This window comes from Ammospiza nelsoni, chromosome 10, assembly GCF_027579445.1.
Source record: "Ammospiza nelsoni isolate bAmmNel1 chromosome 10, bAmmNel1.pri, whole genome shotgun sequence".
Lineage (NCBI taxonomy): Eukaryota > Metazoa > Chordata > Aves > Passeriformes > Passerellidae > Ammospiza > Ammospiza nelsoni.
Window position 1 is genome coordinate 1,872,602 of NC_080642.1, and position 24,560 is coordinate 1,897,161.

Genomic DNA, 24,560 nt, shown 5'->3' on the forward strand with positions numbered 1-24,560 from the left:
GTAATTGAGTAGTTCTAGAAAAAATACAAATTCTGTGCTTGAAGTTCAGATTGAAATAAATCTGCTTTCAGAATTCTTCTGCTTCCAGTGGGTGCTGCCAGCACAGAACAGGAGGAGTTTGTCACTTCTGGGATCCTTGACTCCAACACTCCATAGTGCATGTTTTTAATAAATTCCCTGTGCTTTTAGTACTTGAGGAATAGATAATTATTATAATAATGATTATTTTAAATCATCACAAATACGTTGCCTTTTTAATGAGCTCGCCACAGCCTGAAACTGCAGCAGGAAAAAATGCATCTTGTCACTTAAAAAAAAAAGAGTTTGGGGGAAAACCTGGCACCTTGCTGCTGCTTTCCTGTCTGCCACACCTTGGAGAGGTGTAAAGAACAACAAATAAATAACTGAGCTTTGACTGAAAGCCTTGGAGGGCTGACAGACTCAGTGTTTGTGCTGCTCTCTGCAAGGCTCAAAGCTCTGAAAGCCCAAAGCTCTCAGCCTTTGCAGTGAGGAGGAACTGGGAGCCCTGAGGTGCAGGGGATATTTGGGGTCTGTGGCATGGGCAGGGTGAGAAGCAGAGCCACAAAAAGGTGCAAGAGCCTCGTGGAGCTGCCCAGGTAACCCCAGCAGCCCCTGTGCACATCAGTATTGCAGGATTCATTCTGCATTCATAGCAACAAACTTCTCAATTCATTGGAATTGATTTCAGAATCTTACAAACAGATTAAAACTGCTTTAAGTCAATTTTGTCCTAATTACAGTGATTTTTAGTAGAATATATTTGATAAACTTAATTAAAATATTCTCCTGTCATCTTAGGTCTAAACAACTGCAGGGGTTTTATTTGGTGTATTTTCTAACTGGTTTTATTTGGTGTATTTTCTAACTGGTTTTATTTGGTGTATTTTCCAACTGGTTTTATTTGGTGTATTTTCCAACTGGTTTTATTTGGTGTATTTTCTAACTGTTTTTTTTTTGTATTTTGGAGCTCAGTTTTATCATGTGGCAAGATGAGTCTGCCAGGAAGGAAATTCTGTCAGGTTTTTCACCTGCTCCTGTGGGGAAACAATGGGGGAGTCACTTCAGGGGAGTGGGGAGGAAATGAGGGAGAGATTTTCTTCTCCTTTGGGATAAAGCAGAAATGCCCAATTGGTGAGGTCTGTGCTCCTCATGGGACTGAGACTATAAATGGGATTATAAATGGGGTTATAAATGGGATTATAAAATATCTGTGCTGCCAGCATGGGAGGTGAAAAGGGGGTTGTTCCTGTAGGAAATTCTGCAGGAAAACATGGCAAAATGGGAGGATAAAATAAGTGATAATTGAATATTTTCTTCAAATCTCTGGAACCCCAAAAACAAATCCAACATTGCAGGTTGGGTTTGCCAATTCCTGATTTAAATTCCAAAGTGACTCTGGGTTTGCACTCACTTGGTGCTCTGGTATTAAACACAGCAATGTCCTTAAAACTTGTACACTTAATTCCAGAATGCAGAATTGAAGTTTTGTGCACACAACTGAATGTTGTGTAAAGGCTCAGCCTGAGATTTTCCTCATCTCTGGCCAGGGGTGACATTGCAGATTTTTATAAGTATTTTATTTTGTATTTGACTTTATGTCCCACTGAGTTTTCCTGGAAGGGAGTTTTGGTGCTTTTTTTATATTTACCATGTGGTAAAATTGAGGTGTAAAAAGGAGACAGGACTGCAAGCATTAAATAATAGCAACAATAACATGGAATTACAGAAAAAAAATCTCCAAACAATCTGTTGTAACTTCCCAGAGCTGTGTTACAGCAGGAGGACAATGAGGTTATGGAATATTTGCTCTCTCCATACATATTCCAAAATCCATGGGTGCAGAATTGCAATTCATGGGCAAAGCTTTATGAGATTAAATAAGTAAATTAAAGATACAGAAATTTAGGATTTATTTTTGCCATTCTTTATTGTACTCCTGCTTAAAAATGAGAGCTACCATTGTGGTCAAGTGAGGAAAAAAACCCCAAAGCCAAGTGTGAGCACAAAAAAGAAAAAATTAAAAATTGAAATCTGGGAGAGAGGGTGAAATCAGAGGAAGCTGCAGACAGAGAAAGGGAGATGCTTCTCTCATTTTACTGCCTAAAGGCTTTTTGAAGAGAAAAATGCACTTTTGGTGCTTTGATAGCAAGAAATTGATGGCACAAAGCAGCCAGGAAGTACGAATGCAGTGAGAAAAGACAATTCCACAAGATGCAGGCTGCTTTGCTCTGAATGTTCCTCCCTTGGCTGTGCTGCAGTTCGGGCTGTGCCAGCCAGGTGGAACTGGAGCTGCAGGAGCTCTGCTGGGGCTGCCTCTGCTCCGTGTGCAGGAATGGGTAAAGAACAAAGGACATGCAGCAATTGGCCTTGTTCTCTTTGAAATCCCTGCAAATTCAGCTTTATAACAAACATTGCAGATATTTTAATGGGATTTTTCCTTTGGACAAATCCCCTCTCACTCAGGCTTTGCTCCTTGTGATGCTGAGGAGTTTTCAGCCCCTGGAGAAGCTCTTGCAAAATCTCCTGATCTCCATTTGCCTCAGTGTTGGAGAGAAGTGAAACATTGCTGTGCTCTGGAAAATAGAGCCAATAGAGCTTGACTTTTACTGAGAGAGGTTTGCCCTGTGCTGGGACACTTCTGTCTCAATTCCATGGTAAAAAGTTCAGAAAATGATTGAAATGGGGGTGTAATTTGAATTAAGATGAGTTTTTACATTTGAAACAACTAGCAGATTTTAGCTCTGGCTGCTCTAATCCTCCACAAAAGTGCAAATCAAGGTGGTTTTTACACTGCTTATATTCAGTTTTAATTACCTGTGCATTTATAGCACTATTTAATCCCGAATGTCCCTTAATCTTGTGATGCTTGATAAATTCAATTATGTGCTAATCACTGCATTCAGAGATTAATTCCATTTCATTTATGTCATACCATAAAATTGCAAAATGATTTGTGATACTCAATTTAGAAAGCAAATATTACATATTGATATGTTATAATAAGGTATTGTTATTGTTAAATATTAATTTCCAGGACAATTGGAATTCTGCTGGAACAGGTGTTAAGGTTGAATCACAGTAAAGTTTGTTGAGACTCAAAGATTTTGGTCTCAATAAGAAAACTTCCTTTTATGGGGGTTCAAAAAGCTTTAAAAGCTCTGCTATTATAAAAATACGCTGCTGCAACAGTGAAATTACTGAAATATTGTTCTGAATTTCAAAAAATTGTCTTAAAAATACTAAATATTCCTAAAAATACCAAGTATCATAAGTCACAAGGTCCACACATTACATTTTCTGGTGGTTTAATGGGATTTTGAAACAAATTTAGGGATTTTGACCTGTCCCAAACCAGGGAAGGTTTCCCGATCCACAGTGTTGCATTTTCCAGGAAATGCATTCTCTAAAGCCATTTCTTCTGAGCACAACTGGGATTTTCACTTCAGTCAGATGTCACTTTTATCCATCTCTGATTAGTGGTGGAGAGTTCCCTTTAAAAAACCCAAAACAACAGAACCTAAAGCAGCCCAAGGGCACCATAAAATCCCCCACAAACCCACCCAGACTGCCCTGAGCCCACCTGGGCACGGGGCATTCCCAGCCTCTGAACTCCAGGCTGTGCCAGGGCTCTCAGCTGTTCCAGCTGAGCTTCAACCAGCAGAGGTGGAACTCCAGAATGCTGGAAAGGTGTTGTGTTGTTACCTCCTGGTGTTACAGTCACTGTGTGGGACACTGACACAGCTCTGGGGATGCTGCAGTGACACTGTGGGCACAACCCAGGCTGTCCCAGGGCTCTCAGCTGTTCCAGCTGAGCTTAAACCAGCAGAGGTGGAACTCCAGACTCCTGGAAAGGTGTTGTGTTGTTACCTCCTGGTGTTACAGTCACTGTGTGGGACACTGACAGAGCTCTGGGGATGCTGCAGTGACACTGTGGGCACAACCCAGGCTGTGCCAGGGCTCTCAGCTGTTCCAGCTGAGCTTTAACCAGCAGAGGTGGAACTCCAGAATGCTGGAAAGGTGTTGTGTTGTTACCTCCTGGTGTTACAGTCACTGTGTGGGACACTGACACAGCTCTGGGGATGCTGCAGTGACAGTGTGGGCACAACCCAGGCTGTCCCAGGTGCCGCCTTCCCAATTATCCCAAATACTCAGGGCTGAGGAGAGCAAGCAATAATCAAGGAAAACAAACATTTCCTAAGGTCCTCCAGAAACAGCTCAGCCTGCCTGGGGCAGGGCTGGATGGGATCTGGGCAGGAATTCCTGCCTGGAGGGTGGGGAGGGGCTGGGATGGGATCCCTGGCAGTGGCCAGTGTTCCTTAGGGCCCCTTCCAACCCAAAAAGTGGGGTTTGCTCTTCATGAAGAGTTCTCACCTTGCTGTCAGTAATTTTTCAATGCCAGAGCCTTTTTGCCATCCCTGTCTCTACCACAGCAGAATTTTAGGGTGGATGTGGTGGCTGGATCCCAAAAGTGCCTCATTCCTGGTCAGCACTGTCCCAGTGCCCCTCAGTCCCAGTCACAGCTCTGGGCTGGGATCAGCACTTTGTGCCACAGCTTTGGGGAACAGGAGCCAGTCCCACAGGGAATGTTCTGGAACACAGCACAGCACATGGGACTTACCTCTGGAGGATCTTGTTTCTATTCCACAATTGCAGGAAAAGCCTCATGAGTAGATCAAACTTTCCATTTATCAGGCACTTAGCAAACCTCGTTAAAATCTCCGTGTGTGCCAGAAAGCTCAGGTTAGAGCTGAGCTGAGAGGATCAGCTCTGTTCCTGCTTTTAGAGAAAACAGTGGCTGTGGGCAAATTCAGAGTTTTAAACCAGTGCTGGAAGGTGCTGCTAGTGCTGCCAGTCCTGAAACTTCTTTTAAACTTTTCCTCTTTTCTTAGGTACAATAGAAAATTAAATCATTAAATTGAGAAAGTATCTTAAACATCACAGCTGTGAATTATTTAGCTGTGCAAAGAAACACAGGTTCCAAATTGCAGGAATTTATTCCTCATGCTTTTCACCAGAGCAGCCATTTCCAGCTGAGCAGGGCTCTCCCCTTCTTTTCCAGCCTGGTTTGTCCTGGTCTGCCCCAGGGCTCAGCTGCTGGCTTGGAGGTGTTTCCCCAGATGAGGTGGTGCTGTAGGATTCCCAGTGGGAATTCAGTGGGAGCTGAGCTGCTGCTGGGATGGGGGTGCCTGGGGCAGAGCTGGGGCTGGCCACGTGCAAACACGTGGGTGTGAAGGCTCCGCAGGCTGCAGAGCTGGAATTGGGTTTGTGACTCCGTTCAGAGCTCTGGCACTGAGCGTAGAACCTTCCCAAAGGGCGTGGGGGGTATGGAAACGTGGAATCCTGGCATAGCTTGGGCGGGAAGAGACCTTAAATCCCATCAGTGCCACCCCTGCCACGGCAGGGACACCTTTCACTGTCCCAGGTGCTCCCAGCCCTGTCCAGCCTGGCCTTGGGCACTGCCAGGGATTCAGGGGCAGCCACAGCTGTGCCAGGGCTGCCCACCCTGCCAGGAACAATTCCCAATTCCCCATCTCCCACCCATCCCTGCCCTCTGGCAGTGGGAGCCGCTCCCTGTGTGTCCCTCCATCCCTTGGAAACAGTCTCTCCATCCTCCCTGGCTGGATTTCCCCAGGAATTTCCTCCCCCGTGTGCACCTTTGGTTCCCGTTGGCACTGTCCATGGCTGGGTGTTGCCATCCATTTTGACTGTCTGAGCAGAGCCTGCGTTTCCTTTCTGTGTTACTGCTCCTGTCCCGAGTCCCCGAGCCACAGGGTGCAGCTGAGGGCAGGAGCTGAGCAGTGGCAGGGGTTCTGCTGGGCCTGGGCACAGCTGGGCTGCCAGCCCTGCCCAGGGAGCTCCGAGCTCCTTCCCTCCTGCTCCACCAATGTCGGCCTGCCCCGCCTTGCTTTCACTTTCACATCCTCGGGCAGCCCAACATTGACAGAGTGAGGAGCTTTGGGGCTTTAAATTCACTGTTCAAACACGGGATCCTGTAATGAGCACTGGTAATTAATTAGGGAACACATCAATTGAGTTTTAGCAGTTGTAACATCTGTTTGCTCTGTTAATCATTGGCAAGGAGAGCAGGTACAACCTTTTTACTCTCCTTCATCAATTCAAGGAAACCTTTAATTTCTTTTCTGGAAAAATATTTTTCTTTTTTTTCTAGAAAACTTTTTGTTTCTTAAATCTGGGCTGAACTAAACAGATTTTTAAAATATATTAACTTAATAGTATAAATATTAAATAATACTTAATACTCCTATTATTTAATTAAGGATTTATAAATATACTTGGTTATTGAGAAATAAGTATATTTCTAAATATACTTATTTCTCAATAAGAAAGTAATTCAAGAACTCGAATTAGTGAGCTACAGAGAAACCCCACAACTGCACAATCATCTTTCTTAGAGATGGTCAATTCTGTTTAGCCAAATAATAGAAATTTGATTCATTCCTTGTCCATAATTGCCATTTTTCCTGTTTAATCCAAGGTGGGTTCGTGATTTCCAGCACAGAACACGAGGGCTGAGAACCCAGTGCAGAAACCTCAGTCCTGACCAGCGCTGAGTTCAGTCTTTCCTGTGATTGTTTCCTCGTGGATTGAACACAGGAAATGCTGCGATGCCAGAAGGAGAAGGATTTCTGACAATCCCAGAATCACTGGGGTGGTGGCACAGATTCCTCCCCAGGAGCTGACAGCCACTTCTGGGGACAGAACCCACACTTTGGTGGCAAGGGAGCAAATTGGGGTTTTATACAATCCAGCAGCAGTTATTCACAAATTGAGTGGTTTGCTTTTTGAGATGTGCAAGAAATAAAAGTAAGAGTTGGGTTTTCAGTAACACAAACTGGCCTTGTCACTGGGTCTGTTTAATCCTTCCTAAATCTTATTTCTGAGAATTGAAATTATTTTTAATGCTATCTAAATTACTTGAAATTAACATGATACGTAAAGGAAAATTACACAAAGAAACCCTCATACCGAAAGAATCCTTTTCTTTCTCCACCAAGGAAGCCTCAATTAAATTAATTCCAATTCCAGTTCATCCATCAGCCGGGATTTTATGGACTTTCTGTTTCTAAAGGGACCTTCAGGGACTTCAATCCTGATTAAACTCTTGCCAAGGGCCTGCTTTATTCTCCTCTTCTTTTTTTAGGTTGGGGAAACACATTTTGAATCTTTAGAGAATGAAGCAACGGTCAGACCTGAAAGGTGGCTCCACTTCACCTTGGACAGAAAATTTCTCTTTATTCTGATCTTTGTTTTCCCAAATAAATGTGAAGGTTGGACTTGATCTTGGAGACCTTTTCCAACGTTAATGATTCTGTGATATTCCAGTTTGAATAACTTTAATTGCTGCCTTGTTTTATTCTTTGTTTATAACATCTCATACTCATTCCATAGATTTTTTTTTCAGAATATTTTCCCCACCTCAGAAAAAAACAAAACCAAAACCTAAGAAAAGCCCCACCTAACTTTTGTTTTCCAAGGGGGAGGTGGAGCAGATTGCCATGATGAAGCCCAAGGGGCAGACGGAGCACGACGAGGGGATGCTGGAGTACCTGGAGGATCTGATCGGCTCGGCGCGGCTCAAGGAGCCCATTCACACCCTGTGCCGCCGGGTGGAGCTGCTCAACGAGCACCGCGGGGAGAAGGTGAGAGGGGCTGGCCAGGGTGGGACCGGCCCTGGGAGCAACCACTGAGTGTGGAACCGAGCCTGGGAGGGGCTGCTGGGCTGGGATCGACCCTGGGAGCAACCACTGAGTGTGGAACCGAGCCTGGGAGCGGCTGCTGGGCTGGGACCGGCCCTGGGAGCAACCACTGAGTGTGGAACCGAGCCTGGGAGCGGCTGCTGGGCTGGGACCGGCCCTGGGAGCAACCACTGAGGGAGCCTGGCACCCACTGATGAGTGTGCCCTCGTCACTCACAACTCCTAAAGGTGCCTGTGTTCAGGTGGGGTTGGGCTTTTTCTCAGCAGCACTGGCACAACCAGAGCACACAGCCTCAAGCTGCACCAAGGGAAATAGAGGTTGGATATCAGGAAAAAGTTTTTACAGGAAGGTGATAAAGTTCTGGAGTGTTCTGCCCAGGAAGGTGGTGGAGTCCCCATCCCTGGGTGTGTTTAACAAAGCCTGGATGTGGCACTGGGTGCCAGGGTTTAGGTGAGCTGTTGGGGCTGGGTTGGACTCAATGATCTTGAAAGTCTCTTCCAGCCCAGTGATTCTGTGAACTCCTGGGGCATCTCAAACAAATCCCAGCATTTCCACACACAGCCCTGTGGGGAATTCAGAATACACAGAGTTACTGCTGATGCCTCAGGTTTTAGATTTTCTATGTTTCAGACTCTGTGCAGCTTTAGTGTGCAGTTCTGAGCTTCATGTTAGAAGTGTTACTTCATATTACTGCTCACAGAGCAGGACACAAAACAGTTCCTGCTCCAGCTGGGCACCAAGGACAAATGACCCAAATCTCAGCCCAGGAGCACAAACCCCGTGGGCTGGAGAGAGAAAAACAAGCAGGGTGGGACTGCCTGGGCTAAAGCTGCAATGGGACAATGAACTGCAAGGTGCAAATGGAGCAGAGCTGATCCCAGGGAGAGACCCCGGCAGCGCTCGTGCATTTTGGGGCCATTTTGGTTCATCTTGGGTGCAGCCCTGGCTGGGCTCTGGTGCTGCCCAAGGTGGATCCATGGAGGAGATCCTTTGGGTAAATCCCTGCTTTATTCTGGGACTCTGCCCAGCCTCTGCTCCAGGGCAGCCTGCACAAGGCATCACTGCTGCCCCTAAAAATCCTGCTTTTGTAGCATTTTATTGGTGTATTGAGTCCTAAAAGGAAAAAAAAGCTCTGAATAAAATCAGTTTGTTCTCCTTGATGTGTCTTTAGAAAATCCTGTAGCAGACTTGTTTTAAAAATAAACATCACCTGTAGTTGTTGGAATTAAATTAAAAATGGCCAGTCAGAAGGCTGAGATAAAGGAAATCACCATAAAATTGCCTTGCAGAGGTAATTCCTGATACCATTTCTGCAGAGGATTCATGTCCTACAGAGGGTTTGGAATTTTCTCCTCATGCTTTCCCCTTGTAGTGCTGGCCCTGCCTCAGCTCTGCCCCTCTGTTTTTTTCCAGTTAAATCGAGTTAAACTGGTGGAGAAAGAAAAAGATGCCTTGGAAGAGGACAAGAACAAAGCCATTGAGTTCCTTTGCTTGGAAAACCAAATATTTAAGGAAAAGAATCAGATGTGTCAATATTACATGTAAGTAATTCTCAGGGTTTGGGCTGGCTTTAATGTGATGGGGCTGCTGTTAAACTTTGCTTCAGTATCTCTAATTAGAAATATTTTCCATTTCTAACTCCAAATTACTGTTAATTTTTGATATTTTACATAATTCTGTTGTTACACTTAGAGTTGGAACTAGAGATTCAATGTGAAGATGGAGAAAAGTAAGAATTTATTGTTTTATTTTCCTAGCCATGACCTAAAGAAACGAATAAATGACCTGGAAATGCAGAAGGAGAAAATTAATGAAGAAACGAAAAGTATTAATGAGAAAAGCAGTAAACTTGCAGAGGAAACAAAAACCAAGAATAAAGCTTTGAAAGAACTTGAAAAGTGAGTACTTTAGGGATGTGTAGTACTGTGTTTTACATGTTTCCCACCAAAAAATTAAATTATCTGATGACCAGAGTCGCTTCTGGTACATCTAAATACAAAGAAGCATTTAAATTAATGTGCAAAAATAAATTAAATGCACAAAAACAAATTAAATGCACAAAAATGAAAGCAAATTCACATAGGTTTGATTTGTTTCTGGGTAAGGTTCACAATTACAATAAGGAAATCTCTGATCTTTTTAATAGATTTAAAATATTTCTTTATATTGACTGTATAAAAAAAGAATTAGTAGATGCTTTTTAGATTTACAACCCTAATGCTTAGGGACACAAATTTGGGAATTTTTCCCTGGTTTCCTCATGAATCATTGATGCATAAATTGTGTTAAAATTGCTTTGCTTGGGTGCTGATCCCCAATCCAGCTGCAAAATATGGACCTGCTCATCCTCAGGGAATACTGGGGAAAGATGGGAATTATCAATTCTGTCAAGAAAAAAAATGAAAATTTCTGAAAATATATTTAATATTGCTTGGGTAGTTGATCTTTTTCTGTTGGAACATCGTTTTTCCAGGGAAAATACTGGGAATATTGGATATTGTTAATTACAAAACCTGAGTAATATTAGCTTAAATTCTCCATGTTGACTTATTAAAGCAACCTTAATAAGCCTTATTTTTATACTATATTAAATAACTATATTTCTTTTTTTTTTCTCCAGGAAATGCAATAAAATTACAAAGTTCATAGAGGAAAACAAAGAAAAATTCACTCAGTTGGATTTGCAGGATGTGAAAGTGAGGGAGAAACTCAAACATGCCAAGAGCAAGGCTAAAAAACTGGAGAAGCAGCTTCAAAAGGACAAGGAAAAGGTAAAGGGTTAGATCAGCTGGATTGGCTTGGAAAAATGCAGTAAATTGTGGAGACAATGGGAAGGGCACAAAGAAGGTGGAAAATGGAGTTGGAATTGTTTTAATTAGATATTAAATTGTTTTAATTAGAAATTTGAAGCCATTAAATCAGCCCGAGGTGTTGTTTGCTGATCACTCCATGAGTGGTGTTCATGCATGGAGCTGTGTCACCCCCCTGGTCCCTGGGAGCTCTTGGGCTGCCTTTGGCTGCAGGAGGGGTTCAGGAATTGCTGCCCAGGGCAGAGGAGGCTCAAGGTCCCTTCCTGTGCAGGTGGAGGAGCTGAAGAACGTCCCCTCCACCAGTGCCAAGGCCATCGAGGACGCCACGGCCAAGAGGGAGCTGCTGGCAAAGGCCAAGGACAAGGAGGAGGCCAAGCTCAGGCAGGTCCTGGCCAGCCTGCAGGAGGAGACCAAGGAGATCCAGAAGGAAAAAGAGGTTTGGACAGGCAGGAATCACCCACCTGCTGTAACTTCCCTCTGCTGAAGGAAACCAGCACCAGGCACTTGTGAAATGCCATTTATGGACAATTCCACTGTTCTCAGGGTAGTTCAGAGGAGCCTCAGTGGGAAAGTATCTTACTAAACCCTTGGCTGCTTTTTAGGTGCTCAGACATCATCAAGTAGCTCATTCCATGGTTTAATGTAAATAATGCACTGATTTTCTGCCGCCAAATCATTTAAGGCAATGGTGTTGCTTAAATAAATCAAGATATTCTGGAACGATCTGTTCCCAGCCTTTCCCACACTGACTGTGAATTAATGAACAACCACTTTAACATTTGGTTATTGCTGGTGGTGTTCAGTGCCTGGAGGCTGGAAATTTATCCTGTAAATTTGCAGGGTTATTTTCTGTCCTTGAAAAGGTGGATTCTCCGTGGATTTGAGCTGTCCTTTAGGTCAGTGTGTAGGGCTCCTCCCACCTTTGAGAAAACCATCCAAAGCTTGTATGGAAATGCTCTGTGATAACTCCCTGATGTTCTTCATAATTAGGAAAAGCCTTGTTAAATTCCCAGCCTTTCATGTTGATTAATGCAGAAATGCTGCTTCCCCCAGAGAGCAGAGGTGTTTCCTGCTGCCAGGGCTGGAAAAGCCCATGCCATGCCCTGTTCCCCGTGCCCAGCTGAGCTGTGCCTGTTCCTGCAGGGCAAGGAGAAGGAGCTGATGGAGTTCAGCAAGGAGGTGACCGAGAGCCGCTCCAACAGGGACATAGCGCAGTCGGAGCTGGAGCTCTACCTGAGCAAGTACAACTCTGCCCTGGCCCGCCTCAGGCAGGCCCAGGAGGCCCTGGGCAGCACCTCCAGCACCCTGAAGGAAAGGAAAGCTGCCATCAAAGACATCGCTGGCAAACTACCCCAGGCTGAGCAGCAGCTCAAGGAGGTGAGACTTGACTTTCCCATCTCATTCTGAGTCACACACAGACCAAAGGCTCCCTCTTCTCTTTGGCAGTGATCAGAGTGAAAATAAACCATGACCCAAAAGCTGTTTTCTAATACTCACTTTGCTGGTGGAGCAAATTCTGGATTTCAGACTTTGTTAAACCAATGTTGACTTAACTTAAATCTCACATATCCCTGCAAGGGAACAGATTTAATTTGACTCTGAGAGGTGGCTGCATTCCTGAGCCTTCTTCAGGTGCTGAGGCCCTGGCACAGGTGCCCAGAGCAGCTGTGGCTGCCCCTGGATCCCTGGCAGTGCCCAAGGCCAGGCTGGATGAGCTTGCAGCAGCCTGGGACAGTGGGAGGTGTCCCTGCCATGGCTGGGGTGGCACTGGAGGAACTTTAATGTCCCTCCCAACCCAAACCATTCTTTGAATTTCACTTCCTGCTCCTCAATCATTCCCCAAAGAACAAAGCCATGAATTGAAGGCTCCCTGAACTCAGTAGATTTTGGGAGGCTGAGGCAATGTCTTTGACCCCCAGAAAGAGAATGCTCTGGAGAAGCTGGGAAGGGAAGAATCCAGGGCCAAGGATCTCATGCGAAACCTGCGCCGAAAAGTCGAGGAAGCCAAAAGTTCTTTAGCACAGAGCCGCAGCCGAGGAAAAGTGCTCGAGGCTCTGCTCCAGCAGAAGAAATGTGGGAATATTCCTGGCCTCTATGGAAGGCTGGTAAGTGATAGAAAGCTGTTACAATTCAGAGGAGCTGAGTGGTGTTCCTGTCATGAAGTGTGGATTGCCTCACTGCCCTGGCATCAGGAGTTTGGGGAGGGATGCCTCACTTCCCTGGCATTAGAGTTTGGAGAGGGATGCCCCATTTCCCTGGCATTAGCAGTTTGGAAAGCAGAGCTGTAAATCCTGTGGACTTGCTGTAAAATCAAATATTTTTCAGTTCTCTCCAAGCAATGTTGGTTTAAAATACTGAAAATTCAGAACTGAGCTTTTCATTCCTGGTGCATGTCAGTGTAATTGTAAAAGTGCTGGTTTTGTATTCTGCACTTTTTTGTCCAAGGAGAATTATCTCTGCTTCAGAAAAATCAGTTTATTCAGATTGTAAGAAATGCATTCATGGATTTAGTGGGACACAAGTCAAAGACAGCTCAGGTGCCAGCTATGAGTGTTTGCCCCTCGTCCCTCCATCCTCAGGGAGATCTGGGAGCCATCGATGACAAGTATGATGTGGCCATTTCCTCCTCGTGTGGAGCCTTGGACCACATTGTTGTGGACACCATTGACACTGCCCAGGCCTGTGTGAACTTCCTGAAGGCTGGAGGGATTGGAGTTGCCACCTTTATAGCCCTGGACAAGGTGAGAAAACAAATCATTTTACTGTTAATTGCAGTCTAATTACGTTTCTTTTAAAGCCTTAACATGCCATAGGATAACAGGATGACCTCAAGATTATATCTCAAAGATTGATTCCTTGATTTTCTCTGTGGGTGTAGATGGCTGTGTGGGAAAATAAAATTCAGAAGATCCCAACCCCTGAGAACGTGCCACGGCTCTTTGACCTGGTGAAGGTGGAGGACCCCAAGGTTCGCCTGGCGTTCTACTTCGCTCTCAGGGACACTCTGGTGGCCAAGAACCTGGAAGAAGCCACCAGAATAGCATTCCAGAAGGAGAAAAGGTGGAGGGTGGTAACCCTGCAAGGACAGATCATCGAGGTGTCAGGTACTGCAGCCCAGCTGGAGCTCCCTTGGAAGCACTTTGTGGGTGTTATCACAGCCCAAGGAGCTCTCTGAGCTCTTCTCATCCCTTTTTCTGTAGGAACCATGACTGGTGGGGGAGGAAAGGTCATGAAGGGCAGAATGGGCTCCTCAGTCGTGATGGATATCTCAGAAGAAGAGGTGAGTACAGCATGGAAATGCAATTCCAGCAGAATTCCTTCCTTTGGGCAGTTCTGACACACGTGCATTTCAAAGCAGGAGCAGTCTGGGATGGAAGATAATTTTTAATGTTTGCAAAGCCAAAATTCCAAATGTTAGCAGAGGTTAGAATGCTTTGAAGTGCATCAGGGATAAAAGGGCTGTCACTGTCAGGGGCTGCCCAGGGAGGTTTGGAGTCCCCATCCCTGGAGGTGGCTCTCAGTGCTCTGGGCTGGGGACAGGGTGGTGACCAGGCTCAGGCTGCACTCCGTGGTCCTGGAGGGCTTTTCCAGCCCCAGGGATTCTGGGATTATTCTGTGTTTGTTCACAGCCCAGCCCATTACTGAATTCAGTCTCACAGTGCTCCCATTGATAGCTTGGACAGCATTTTGGCAGAGCAGGATGCAGTTTGCTTTTCCTTCTGAATTCCATTTAGGTTTTAATCTGGAGCTGCTCCTGTTGTTTCTCACTGATGTTCCCAGCACTCAGACTCCCCAAGCTGAAGTTTTTACTCCACTTTCTCCTGTGTTTTAAGAGCACAGGGACGAGCCCTGGCTTGGTTTTGTCATGGTGCCATCAGTAAATACTCCTCTCATGGTGTGCAGATCAGCAAGATGGAATCCCAGCTGCAGAGGGATTCCCAAAGAGCCGTGCAGTGCGAGGAGGAGAAATCCCAGCTGGAGGAGGCCATCAGGAAACTGCAGCAGGAGATCCGGGAGATGAGGAACACCTCGGAGAAATACACAGCGAGCATCCAGGTGAGAACCCCGAGCATTCCCAGCCTCTGCCCCACACAGCCCTGGCTGCCCTCAGGGAGCTGCCAGGGACAAGATTCCAGCCCATTTTGTGTTCTCTGCAGGGATTTTCTGAGCAAGAAGTTGATCTCAAAAATCAAATCAAGGAACTCGAAGCCAACGTCGCTGCTGCTGCTCCAGACAAAACCAAACAGAAGGAGCTGGAAAAAGTCCTTGATGGTTATAAAAAAGGTACATTTTGTGGAGAGGGGATTTGAGATACAAGATGTAGTAATCTCTTTTAGCAATAGAGGAAGGAATGGGTTTGGGTTTGTGCTGCAGTTCCCTGTCTTGGTTTGGGACCTCGTTTTTCTAAGGTGTTTCTGGAGATCAGAAAGTAAAACCTCTTTTCTTTGTAATTGCTCAAGTTCATGTTTAAGTCAAGCTAAAGTAAACATGAATTTCAGCATTTTGTTTCTTTGCTTAGATTTTTGTGGTTGTATCACATATTCATAGGGAAAGTTAGTTTAATTAGGGGTAAGAATTGTTAATGAGGAGGCACTGATATAAAAGGCAAGTGAAGGTTTTTGCTTTCTAACCAGGCTCTGCCATGAGTCTTTAAAATAAATCCCTGACTGTGTGTGGGAACACATCCCTTTTGTGCAGTGATGCTGTTCAGGAGGGGCAGGAACCACACATTCACACCAGCTCCTGGGAAATGCTGGTGGCCAGTCCTTGAAATTTACCTTTTGAGCATCTTCTCATTAATTAACTGCAAAGAATGAGCTTGGAGTAAGCTCTAATGCACACCTCCTGTATTGAAGTACTCTGTGTACATTAAATAATCTTGATTAAGAACTGACTCCCCTCTCCTCACACAGTTTATGAGCGCGTGGCTGAGAAGGCCGGGAAGATGGAGGAAGAGGTGAAACGGCTGCACCAGCTCATCATGGACACCAACAACCAGAAACTGAAGGCTCAGCAGGACAAAATTGATAAGATTGACAAGGAGATGGATGAATGTTCCTCAGCCATCACCAAGGCCCAGGTGGCAGCCAAGACTGCAGACAGGTACAGCACGGGCAGCCTCAGGCTGGAGCTCTGCTATGTGGGGCTAAGGGAGGGAAAGGGAAGTCAAATTTTGTAGTTTCTAATAGTTTAAAAGTCATATTTAATCAGCATTTCTGTAGTATTTGCCTGAATGATTTCTTTAATATTGCCTAAACTGCAATATTCAGGATAAAGTCCAAAATAGCACTGGATTGGATGTGCTGGAGCAGTTCAAATCTGAAGGGACTGATTTTATTAGGAGCTCTGTCAGGAAATAAAATGGGATCTATTTTTTATGGGAGCTCACCACTCCACAGAGATTCCAAACTCTGAAAGAAGAAACGAAGCCATTTAGTGAGGTCTGGCTGCTGAGGAAGACAGCTTTGTTTTCCTTGGATCCCTCTGGAGTGGGGGAGTTGGTGCCTAAGCCAGCACCTCCTCCTTGTTGCCAGTGAGATTGTGCTCCTGGGGTATTTTCTGTGAGGTGCACAAAGCTCCCTGTCCCTGGGCAGGAACCTGAAGAAGTGCGAGGAGGCTCTGCAGCGCACGGAGAAGGAGATGGAGGAGAATGAGAAGGAGATGATAAAACTGACAGAAGAGATGACAACGCTGGAGGACAAAGCCAGCGAGGTGATGAACGAGTGCAAGCAGGCTGAGGTGAGTGCTGGGACCCCTCTGGGCTCCAGGGAAATCAGGGAGGGGAGTTAAATCCTCCTGTGTCCCACTGACAGCCCATTCTGCAGAGCAGCCAGGCCATGGCAATGGGGTATTGTCATTTTTTATACTCACCTGGAAATTATCCTGACCCAGTTTAGGAGAAAACTTACACCAGGTTTCCCCAAAGAAATTGCTGGGTTTCTGAAGCATAAAATTTTTCTTACATATAAAAACTTTCTTAAACATAAAACTTTCCCAGTTATGTGGAATTTTAGTTTCCCATCTAGATTTCTGTGAGAAAGGGAAAACCAGGATGGCTGAAATGCTTTCAAATAAATCCAAGATTTTATGTCTTTCTCTAATTAGCTAAAAATTAGTGTAGGACCTGTTTGATCCAGATCTGGAATGAAAATACCAATTGCAGCATTTTCTCAGTCATTCCAGAATTCAAGGATCAGTTATAAATCCAAGAATATTTATTTGTTTCCATCCATAGCCATAAGTAAATTAAGTGAAAACAGACTTACCACCCAAAAAAGGGGCAACATTTTAGTAGGTAATTGATTAATGCCCTTTTGGGGGCATTTTGCCTTTTTTCAGGAATCTTTGCCAGCAGTGCAGGAGGAGCAGAAGAATTTACTCCAGGAGATGAAAACTATTCGAGATGCTGAACATGCCCTTCAAAGTGAAGCTCTGAGCATCAAGCTGAAAATTGAACAGATTGACAGCCACATTTCCACCCACCAGGGAAAGGTTAAATACTGGCAGAAAGAGGTAAGAAATGCTTTTGTTCCAAAACCTTAAATCAGGAAATTGTGGAATGGTTTGGGTTGGGAGGCACCTCAAAGCTCATCCAGATGAGAATGTCCCTCAGGGACACCTTCCACTGTCCCAGGTAGCTCCAAGTCCTGGCCTTGGGCACTTCAGTGATCCAGGGGCAGCCACAGCCGCTCTGTGGATCTCACAGGATGAACCCTTAGAAAACAGAGGACTTGGCAGAAAATTCCTCTTCGGATCCCAGCTTATTGCTCTATAGGCAGGATCAGGATAATAGCATAAAGGGAATTTATTCTCTTTTTCACTCCCTATTTTAAAGGGACTTGCGGGAAGAATCTTGAAACGTTTGGAGATTAGAAATTTCCCTGTAGTAACCCAGAACAAACTGGTGTTAGAAGCAGCTCCGGGTGTGTGTTAAAGCTGCCCCCGCTGTGCTTGCAGATCTCCAAGCTGTCCCTGCACGCCATCGAGGGCCAGGCCCCCGAGCAGCTGCGGGTGCTGAGCGAGGAGGAGCTGGAGGCGCTGCAGGAGCCCGACGTGCTCAGCAAGAGAATCGCGCTGCTGGAGGCGCAGCGGCACCAGCTCCGCCCCAACCTGGGCGCCATCGCCGAGTACAGGAGGAAGGTACGGCCCGGGGGGAGGGACAGCCCCCCTGGGGACACAGCCCAGCCTGGGGACACGGCCCAGCCTGGGGACACAGCCCAGCCCCGGGGGCACAGCCCAGCCTGGGGACACAGCCCAGCCTGGGGACACAGCCCCCCTGGGGACACAGCCCAGCCTGGGGACACAGCCCCCCTGGGGACACGGCCCAGCCTGGGGACACGGCCCAGCCTGGGGGCACAGCCCCCCTGGGGACACAGCCCAGCCTGGGGACACGGCCCAGCCTGGGGACACAGCCCAGCCTGGGGACACAGCCCAGCCTGGGGGCACGGCCCCCCTGGGGACACAGCCCAGCCTGGGGGCACAGCCCAGCCTGGGGACACAGCCCAGCCTGGGGACACAGCCCAGCCTGGGGACACAGCCCAGCCCCAGGGACACAGCCCAGCCTGGGGACACAGCCCAGCCCCGGGGGAACGACCCTGATCCCCTCCTTCCTTTGGGAAGACAGGAATTTGCTGTTCCTGCTGTTAGCAGCTCTCCTTAGCCAAGGTGGAAGTTGTTTCTAGGAGCTTCGTGTGCCTTTTGTTTCCCACACCATCAGTGTCAGGTGACAATTTCCTGGGTGATGTAGAAGTCTTTTCCAACCTAAGCAATTCCATTATTCTCCTGGGAATGTTTATTTAACAGAATCAAGTCTTCCCAGCCAACACAGACACACAGTACTGGATTTTTCCCTCCTCACATCAGTAATAGTGAACCATTCAGTAGATGAAGTATTTTTTATTTTGACACAAGTTTGGTTTTTTGTTTCCCCTCAGCAGCAGAGATGGGAAAAGAGAGAATTTGGGGGTTTTGTTTCAGGGCTGTTGGCCAAGCTGGGGAGAAGGAATGTTCAAATGGTAGGAAACGTGTTTGGGTTTAAACTGCAGCTGCTCTGAGTGCCCTTGGGTTTGGATGTTTCCCCTGCAGGAAGAGCTGTACCTGAAGCACGTGGAGGAGCTGGACAACATCACCAGCGAGAGGGACAAATTCAGAGAGGCCTTTGAACAGCTGAGGAAACAGAGGCTGAACGAATTCATGGCAGGCTTTAATGTCATCACCAACAAGCTGAAGGAGAACTACCAGATGCTCACGCTGGGAGGGGATGCTGAGCTGGAGCTTGTGGACAGTCTGGATCCCTTCTCAGAGGGAATCATGTTCAGGTTTTTAAAATACTTTATATTCTGTTAATTTTTAATCATCATAGTCCTTTTTTCACCCTGTTTTTAAAGTAAATGGATCATCGGTGAACCAGGAAAGGCTCAATGTGGGCAAATAGTGACAGAAACCACAAGTTTTTAGCCCTCAGATTAATTTATTTCTCCTGGAGAAATCAGGAGCTAAAGCAGTTGGAAAGCTTTGAAATCCTTTCCCAGCACTTCTTAATTCCCAGGTCACTTCACTCTGCCCAGGGAATGATGGCAGGAGTGTTCCCAGGATAAATCCCTGAGCTGGGAAAGGCAGTGAGGCACAGAACATCCCCTGTCCCCCAGCTGGGCTCAGGCAGGACCAGCACTGCTGACAGCCCCACCCTTGCTCTGTTGCAGCGTGAGGCCTCCCAAGAAGAGCTGGAAGAAAATCTTCAACCTGTCAGGAGGGGAGAAGACGCTGAGCTCGCTGGCGCTGGTGTTCGCCCTGCACCACTACAAACCCACCCCCCTGTACTTCATGGACGAGATCGACGCCGCCCTCGACTTCAAGAACGTCTCCATCGTGGCCTTTTACATCTATGTGAGTTCATGGCTCAGCCCTCCTCCTCAGAGGGACGCAGTGGCCACATAATTCCTGGCAGGTTTGAGGTCTGGGCCGTGCAGTTTTACTGCTCCCCCTGGATCACACAGAGTTCCCCCAAATCCATCAGCTGCTGGCAGAGTGCACAACTTCAGCTGGGACTGATGTCTCCGTGGATCCAAGCTTGTGATTTCCCAAGGTTCCTGGGATTTACACTTCCATGTCATTCCCATCAGTGTCTTTCATCTAGTAGTAATTAATTTTTTTCATGCCTTTAAAACTTCTGCCCTCAGCAGAAGTTTTATTTAATCAAACAACCCCTTACACGGCTCCAGTTCAGGTAATTAAACATTGAATGTTCAGAGTTATTATTAAGTGACAGATCAGGGGCAGCTACTTCAGATTAGGGAAGCCCTTGGAGGTTCCCTGCCTGCAGCTGCAGTTTAAACGTGGCTCTGTGTGCCACGCCAGGACAGAGGGGATGTTGGGAGTGCTGGGCACTAACACAAATCCCTTCTGTTTCAGGAACAAACCAAAAACGCCCAGTTCATCATCATCAGCCTGCGCAACAACATGTTTGAGATTGCAGACAGGTTAATTGGCATTTATAAAACCCAGAACACCACCAAGAGTGTGGCCACCAACCCCAAAATCCTGGCTGTGAAAGGACTGGAGGAACTCGGTCTCCCTGCGTGCAGTGTAGCTGAGAAATGAGGAGGAAGCAACTTCCAGCCCATGGCTGCTGTTTGTTTTTATCTGATCTCATTTTGTATCATAGACTTGGTTTTGTTCTGTAAATTTTAAATAAATTTTGTAAAAATTTTATCTTGTTTATATAAACCCAGCATCGATAAATTCCAGATTTTGAATGTCATGTAAAAATGGAGAAAGGGAGATGTAAATTGATGAAAAGAGAATGCATCAGGTTGGGCAGGGGCAGCACCAAAAACACAGACAGCAGGAATGGAATTTAAGGAATCAGTGTCATTTGCTGCAAAATAATGCAAAAGTGCCAAGAATTATGGGAGAAGCTCAGCAATACACCTGATGTTTGGCAGAGAATTCCAGCAGGGGAAGCTCAGCAGGGCAGAACTTGGGCAGAGAATTCCAGGAGGACGTTAAGGACTGAATTCCCCAGTTCTGGATCAAGGCAAAGCTCACCTCTCCTCACCTGAAGTGGATCAGGACTTTGGTTCACAGGAAATCCATACAGTACAGAAAAGGAAGGATACAGAAACAGAACAAGTGTAGAGCTTTAACAACCCAGTGTTTAAGTAGAAATTGAAAATAATAAAATCATGCTGGATTGCTGTGTGAGGTTTTCAGTCTAATCCAGGTAGTCAGGAAGGGTTTTCCTGCACAGCTCCAGGGGCAGGCCAGAGGCGTGGCACAGCTCCTGCACTCTGGCCTGATGAATGCACAGCAGGAATTCCAGAGGTGTGCCAGAGGAGAGTTCCTCATGCCATAACAACACAAGGGAAATCAGGATCAGCAGAGGAGCCCGTGGTTCAGCAAGAGCAGCCCAGAGTGCAGATGCTGCTGTTTGAATTTGTCAGCCAGGTGTGCTCTGGGGTGTGGATCCTGTGCACCTGCCCCATTTCAGCTGCAGACCACGTGTCCTGCAGCACCTTCTCCATCCCAGGATGGATCTCCACAGGTTCAGGTGGAGCCACAGCTGCAGCTCGTTCATCTTCTCCAGGAAGAGCAGCAGGGACTCCTCCTGAAGAGCCAATGCAGTTCCTTCAGCTCACTCACTCCTAGCTTCGGTTGTTCCACGTCCTCCACGAGGGGATCGTATTTCTCTGAAATGCGGCTGTCGGGTTCATGCAGTGCACTCAGCAGAGCTGCTTTTTGTGCAGCCAGGGTGCCACCAAGTTCCTTAAAATGCTGCAGCACAGCTGCCCTGTCACCCTGCAGCACGAAGGAAAAGGTGCAAACTGGCAGCAGCACGGAGGAAATGTTCATTTACTGATGGATTTCCACCTGCAGGCTGGAGTGAACAGACTGGGAACACAACAGAAAGGACACAGAACACACCACAGAGTTCAGCAGAGAACAAAAAAGTTTTCCAGGGGAAAAACAAGCAGCAGGAAGCTGGGAAATGTTGTCTTTATCTGCCACAGCAGCCATCAGTGTGTAGGTGGATAAATAACTGCTTTAGAGCACAATCCCACCCCCATTCTCCTGTGAGGGATTCAAAAGGTGAATGTGGCATTGGGAAGTGGCTGTGGCAGCCCATTCCAAGGGCAAAGCCCCCTAGGAAGGAGAGCTGCCAGCCTCGGGCCGTGACACTGCTGAGCACAAACCAAGGCACAGCCAGGGCTGCCTCTGCTCCTTCATGTCAGAAGGAATTCAGTGCCAGCTTTGGCCTGTAAGAAATCCACAGCAATTTCCACTCAACTTTCACACTCTGCCTCCATCTCAGAGATGTTTCAATACCAGTACCGGTATCACTTCAATCAAGACATTTACAATAGGAACCTGAGCTGCGAATTTTAACACCAAACTTCAAGACAGCAGTAGAAACCAGAGCCAGGAGTTTGGATCCTTGTGGGTCCCTTCCAATTCCCTCAGTGTATTTCATGATTCTATATCCCTCTCTATCTTTCGATTCCACTGCCAAGACTAACACTCCATCCCTTTAATTCTGTCAAAGCTTCTGGCCAGGAGCATTTACCTGTTCTGTACCGCACACCCCGACCTGTCCCGGCAGCTCCGGACACGGCCATCGATGGGTGCCGTCCCTGCACGAGGGGCTGGGAAAGGGATCCGCACCTGAACGCTGCGAGTCCCAGCGGCAGCACCGAGCTGAAACAGGAGAAAAGCGGCCCCGACCCCGCGGTGTCCCGGGAGGGCGGCGCTCACCGGGCCGGGCCCCTCAGGCTGCGGGGACCCTCAGCGCCCGCCTGGGCCCTCCCGGGAGCTCCGCCCGGCCATGGAGCCGCTCCGGGCCCCTCCGCTCAGCGATGGAACCACTCCGAGCTCCTCTGCTCGGCGATGAAACCGCTCCGAGGGAGCTCCTCTGCTCTGCGCTGGAGCCGCTCTCGGCGCCCCGCTCGGTAACGGCCGCGGCCCTTTAATGGCAATGGCGGGAGCGGGGGCGGGGGCGGGAACGGGCGGAGCTGAGGGAGGGGAGGGAGGGAGAGCAGCGACGGAACTGAGGGAAGGGCCGGGCCCGCAGGCTCCCTCCCTCGGCCGGCAGGAGCGCGGTTTGTGGCGGAGCTCAGCGGGGAGGGTCCCTCGGCGCCAGCGGCAGGAATCGCTGCGGGGCTCAGGGGATGGAACCGCGGAGCTGACCCCGCTCCGGGGCTCGGGGGATGGGAGAGCGGAGCTGACCCCGCTCCGGGGCTCAGGGGATGGGAGAGCGGAGCTGACCCCGCTCCGGGGCTCGGGGGATGGAGGAGCGGAGCTGACCCCGCTCCGGGGCTCGGGGGATGGAGGAGCGGAGCTGACCCCGCTCGGGGCAGGACGGACACGGAGCCGGAGCCGGAGCCGCGCGTTCATCCCCGCTCTGTGTCCGGCACCGCAACCTCCTTCCTCTCCACAACCCGCGGGAAAATTCATCCTGAAGGTGGAAAACGGAGCCACGGAACCGCAACTTGTGCCAGCTGCTGACCACGGAAATTTAAATTATTTCGCCTTTCTTTGAAGCTCATTTATCTGCCGAAGACACCTGAGAGGGTTTTAGGACACAGGGCAGGGCTGGGTGGGATTTTGGGAAGGAATTCTGCCCTGAGAGGGAGGGCAGGCCCAGAGAAGCACCCAATGAAGGCTTTTCTCATATTCACATTATTCTCTGTTAATTTAAAGTTCACTGAAGTTACTCTCAGCTGTTATACAGTGCATTTGAAAAGGAAATGAAACTCACTTAATGTTGTGATGTAAATAATAATAATGCACCATCGTTTCAAACTTACTGAATCAAGTATTAAAACTACTGTGTAGAGAATATTGTACAAATATCTGGGAAACAGCAAGAATTAAGTTTCTAATAAAAAAACCCCTCAAGCTCTAATCATAAATTACCCAACGCATCAGGAAAACCTTAAGGGGAAAACTACAGGAGCAGGAAATAAGGGAGCTTTTGACAATAATTCACAATACTGAGGGTTAGAGCATCTGTTGGTTTTCATCTATTTGATGTACTCAAATTAAGAGGCAGCATTTCAAGTGCAAACTGCCACTCCAGGAATTAAATCAGTGATCAAAGCCATGGTCTGTACTGCTGATAGGAAATCTGACCCTCACCCACCTTTCCATCAAATTACAAAATTCCTGGAACACATTTACCAATAACTGGCATTTAAAGTTTCCCAAAATTGGTCCTTTTCTAGTAAAAGCAGCTTTTAGTGCTTTATAGAAATTTAAAATTGAAAGTATTGACATTTTAATGACAGCTTAAGGAAAAGTCTTCCTCAGCTTTGGGGCACACCAAACCAGCAGGGTAAATACTGGATTTATAAAGGATTGATTAGCAAAAATGGGAATTATTGATGGAAATGAAGCTTCCAGGCCCTTTCTGTGGATAACACAGCAATATTAATTTCCCAAGGGTTTCTGTGTCCCCCGTTTCACTGGAGCAGTAGCTACAACTGACCCCGAGCAGTTTGTAAACTTGACACGTTTGCAGCTACCAAGTTTCCTCCGGCAATATTCGATCCAGATGCAGAATTGCTCTAATTGCTTCCAGCCCCAGGAGCAGCTCTCCTGCCAGAGCTCGGTGACGCAGAGCCGAGCAAACATTTATAGTGAGAAGTGGCAAAACGTCTGAGGTTTCATCTGCAGACATCCTAAAGTCATGAAGTGACTCTGGCAGGGTTTCCTTTGCCTTGAAACCCTTTTAATTTGTTATTATCTGACTGTTGTGTGCAGAAATTGGGATTTTCACCAGCCTGTCCCTCTCCCAAAGCAGAAATTCAGAAATTCACAACTTACTGGGAAGGAAGGTGGGATGAGCTCTGTCCAGGGAATGCTGAAAAGAACCTGGGATAATTCCACTGCCAGCAGAGAAAGGATCAGCTTCTCTCAAGAATCCCCTTTCCTCTCATTCTTCTTCCCAGATCCTAAAATTCCAGGTAGCTAATTGATTTTTTTTCCACTTAAAATAAAAATTCCTTATTTTCCT

The 24,560-nt window shown here is 47.0% G+C and overlaps 1 protein-coding gene across 4 annotated transcripts in view; it reads left to right on the forward strand.

Annotated features, from left to right (window-relative positions):
- The window catches only part of SMC4 (structural maintenance of chromosomes 4), a 29,033-nt gene extending 8,754 nt beyond the window's left edge, over positions 1–20,279 (forward strand). For all 4 annotated transcript variants that reach the window (XM_059479568.1, XM_059479570.1, XM_059479571.1 and 1 more), the window contains exons 6-24: positions 7,518–7,682; positions 9,153–9,280; positions 9,497–9,637; positions 10,360–10,510; positions 10,821–10,985; positions 11,693–11,926; positions 12,469–12,654; positions 13,129–13,290; positions 13,428–13,653; positions 13,750–13,829; positions 14,453–14,605; positions 14,707–14,833; positions 15,463–15,652; positions 16,144–16,288; positions 16,889–17,062; positions 17,507–17,689; positions 18,635–18,867; positions 19,252–19,435; positions 19,961–20,279. In XM_059479568.1, the coding sequence (XP_059335551.1) occupies positions 7,518–7,682; positions 9,153–9,280; positions 9,497–9,637; positions 10,360–10,510; positions 10,821–10,985; positions 11,693–11,926; positions 12,469–12,654; positions 13,129–13,290; positions 13,428–13,653; positions 13,750–13,829; positions 14,453–14,605; positions 14,707–14,833; positions 15,463–15,652; positions 16,144–16,288; positions 16,889–17,062; positions 17,507–17,689; positions 18,635–18,867; positions 19,252–19,435; positions 19,961–20,149 (3,216 nt within the window). In that variant the 3' untranslated portion in view covers positions 20,150–20,279. The remainder of the gene's footprint in view (positions 1–7,517; positions 7,683–9,152; positions 9,281–9,496; positions 9,638–10,359; positions 10,511–10,820; positions 10,986–11,692; positions 11,927–12,468; positions 12,655–13,128; positions 13,291–13,427; positions 13,654–13,749; positions 13,830–14,452; positions 14,606–14,706; positions 14,834–15,462; positions 15,653–16,143; positions 16,289–16,888; positions 17,063–17,506; positions 17,690–18,634; positions 18,868–19,251; positions 19,436–19,960) is intronic.
- The last annotated feature ends 4,281 nt before the right edge of the window (positions 20,280–24,560 follow it).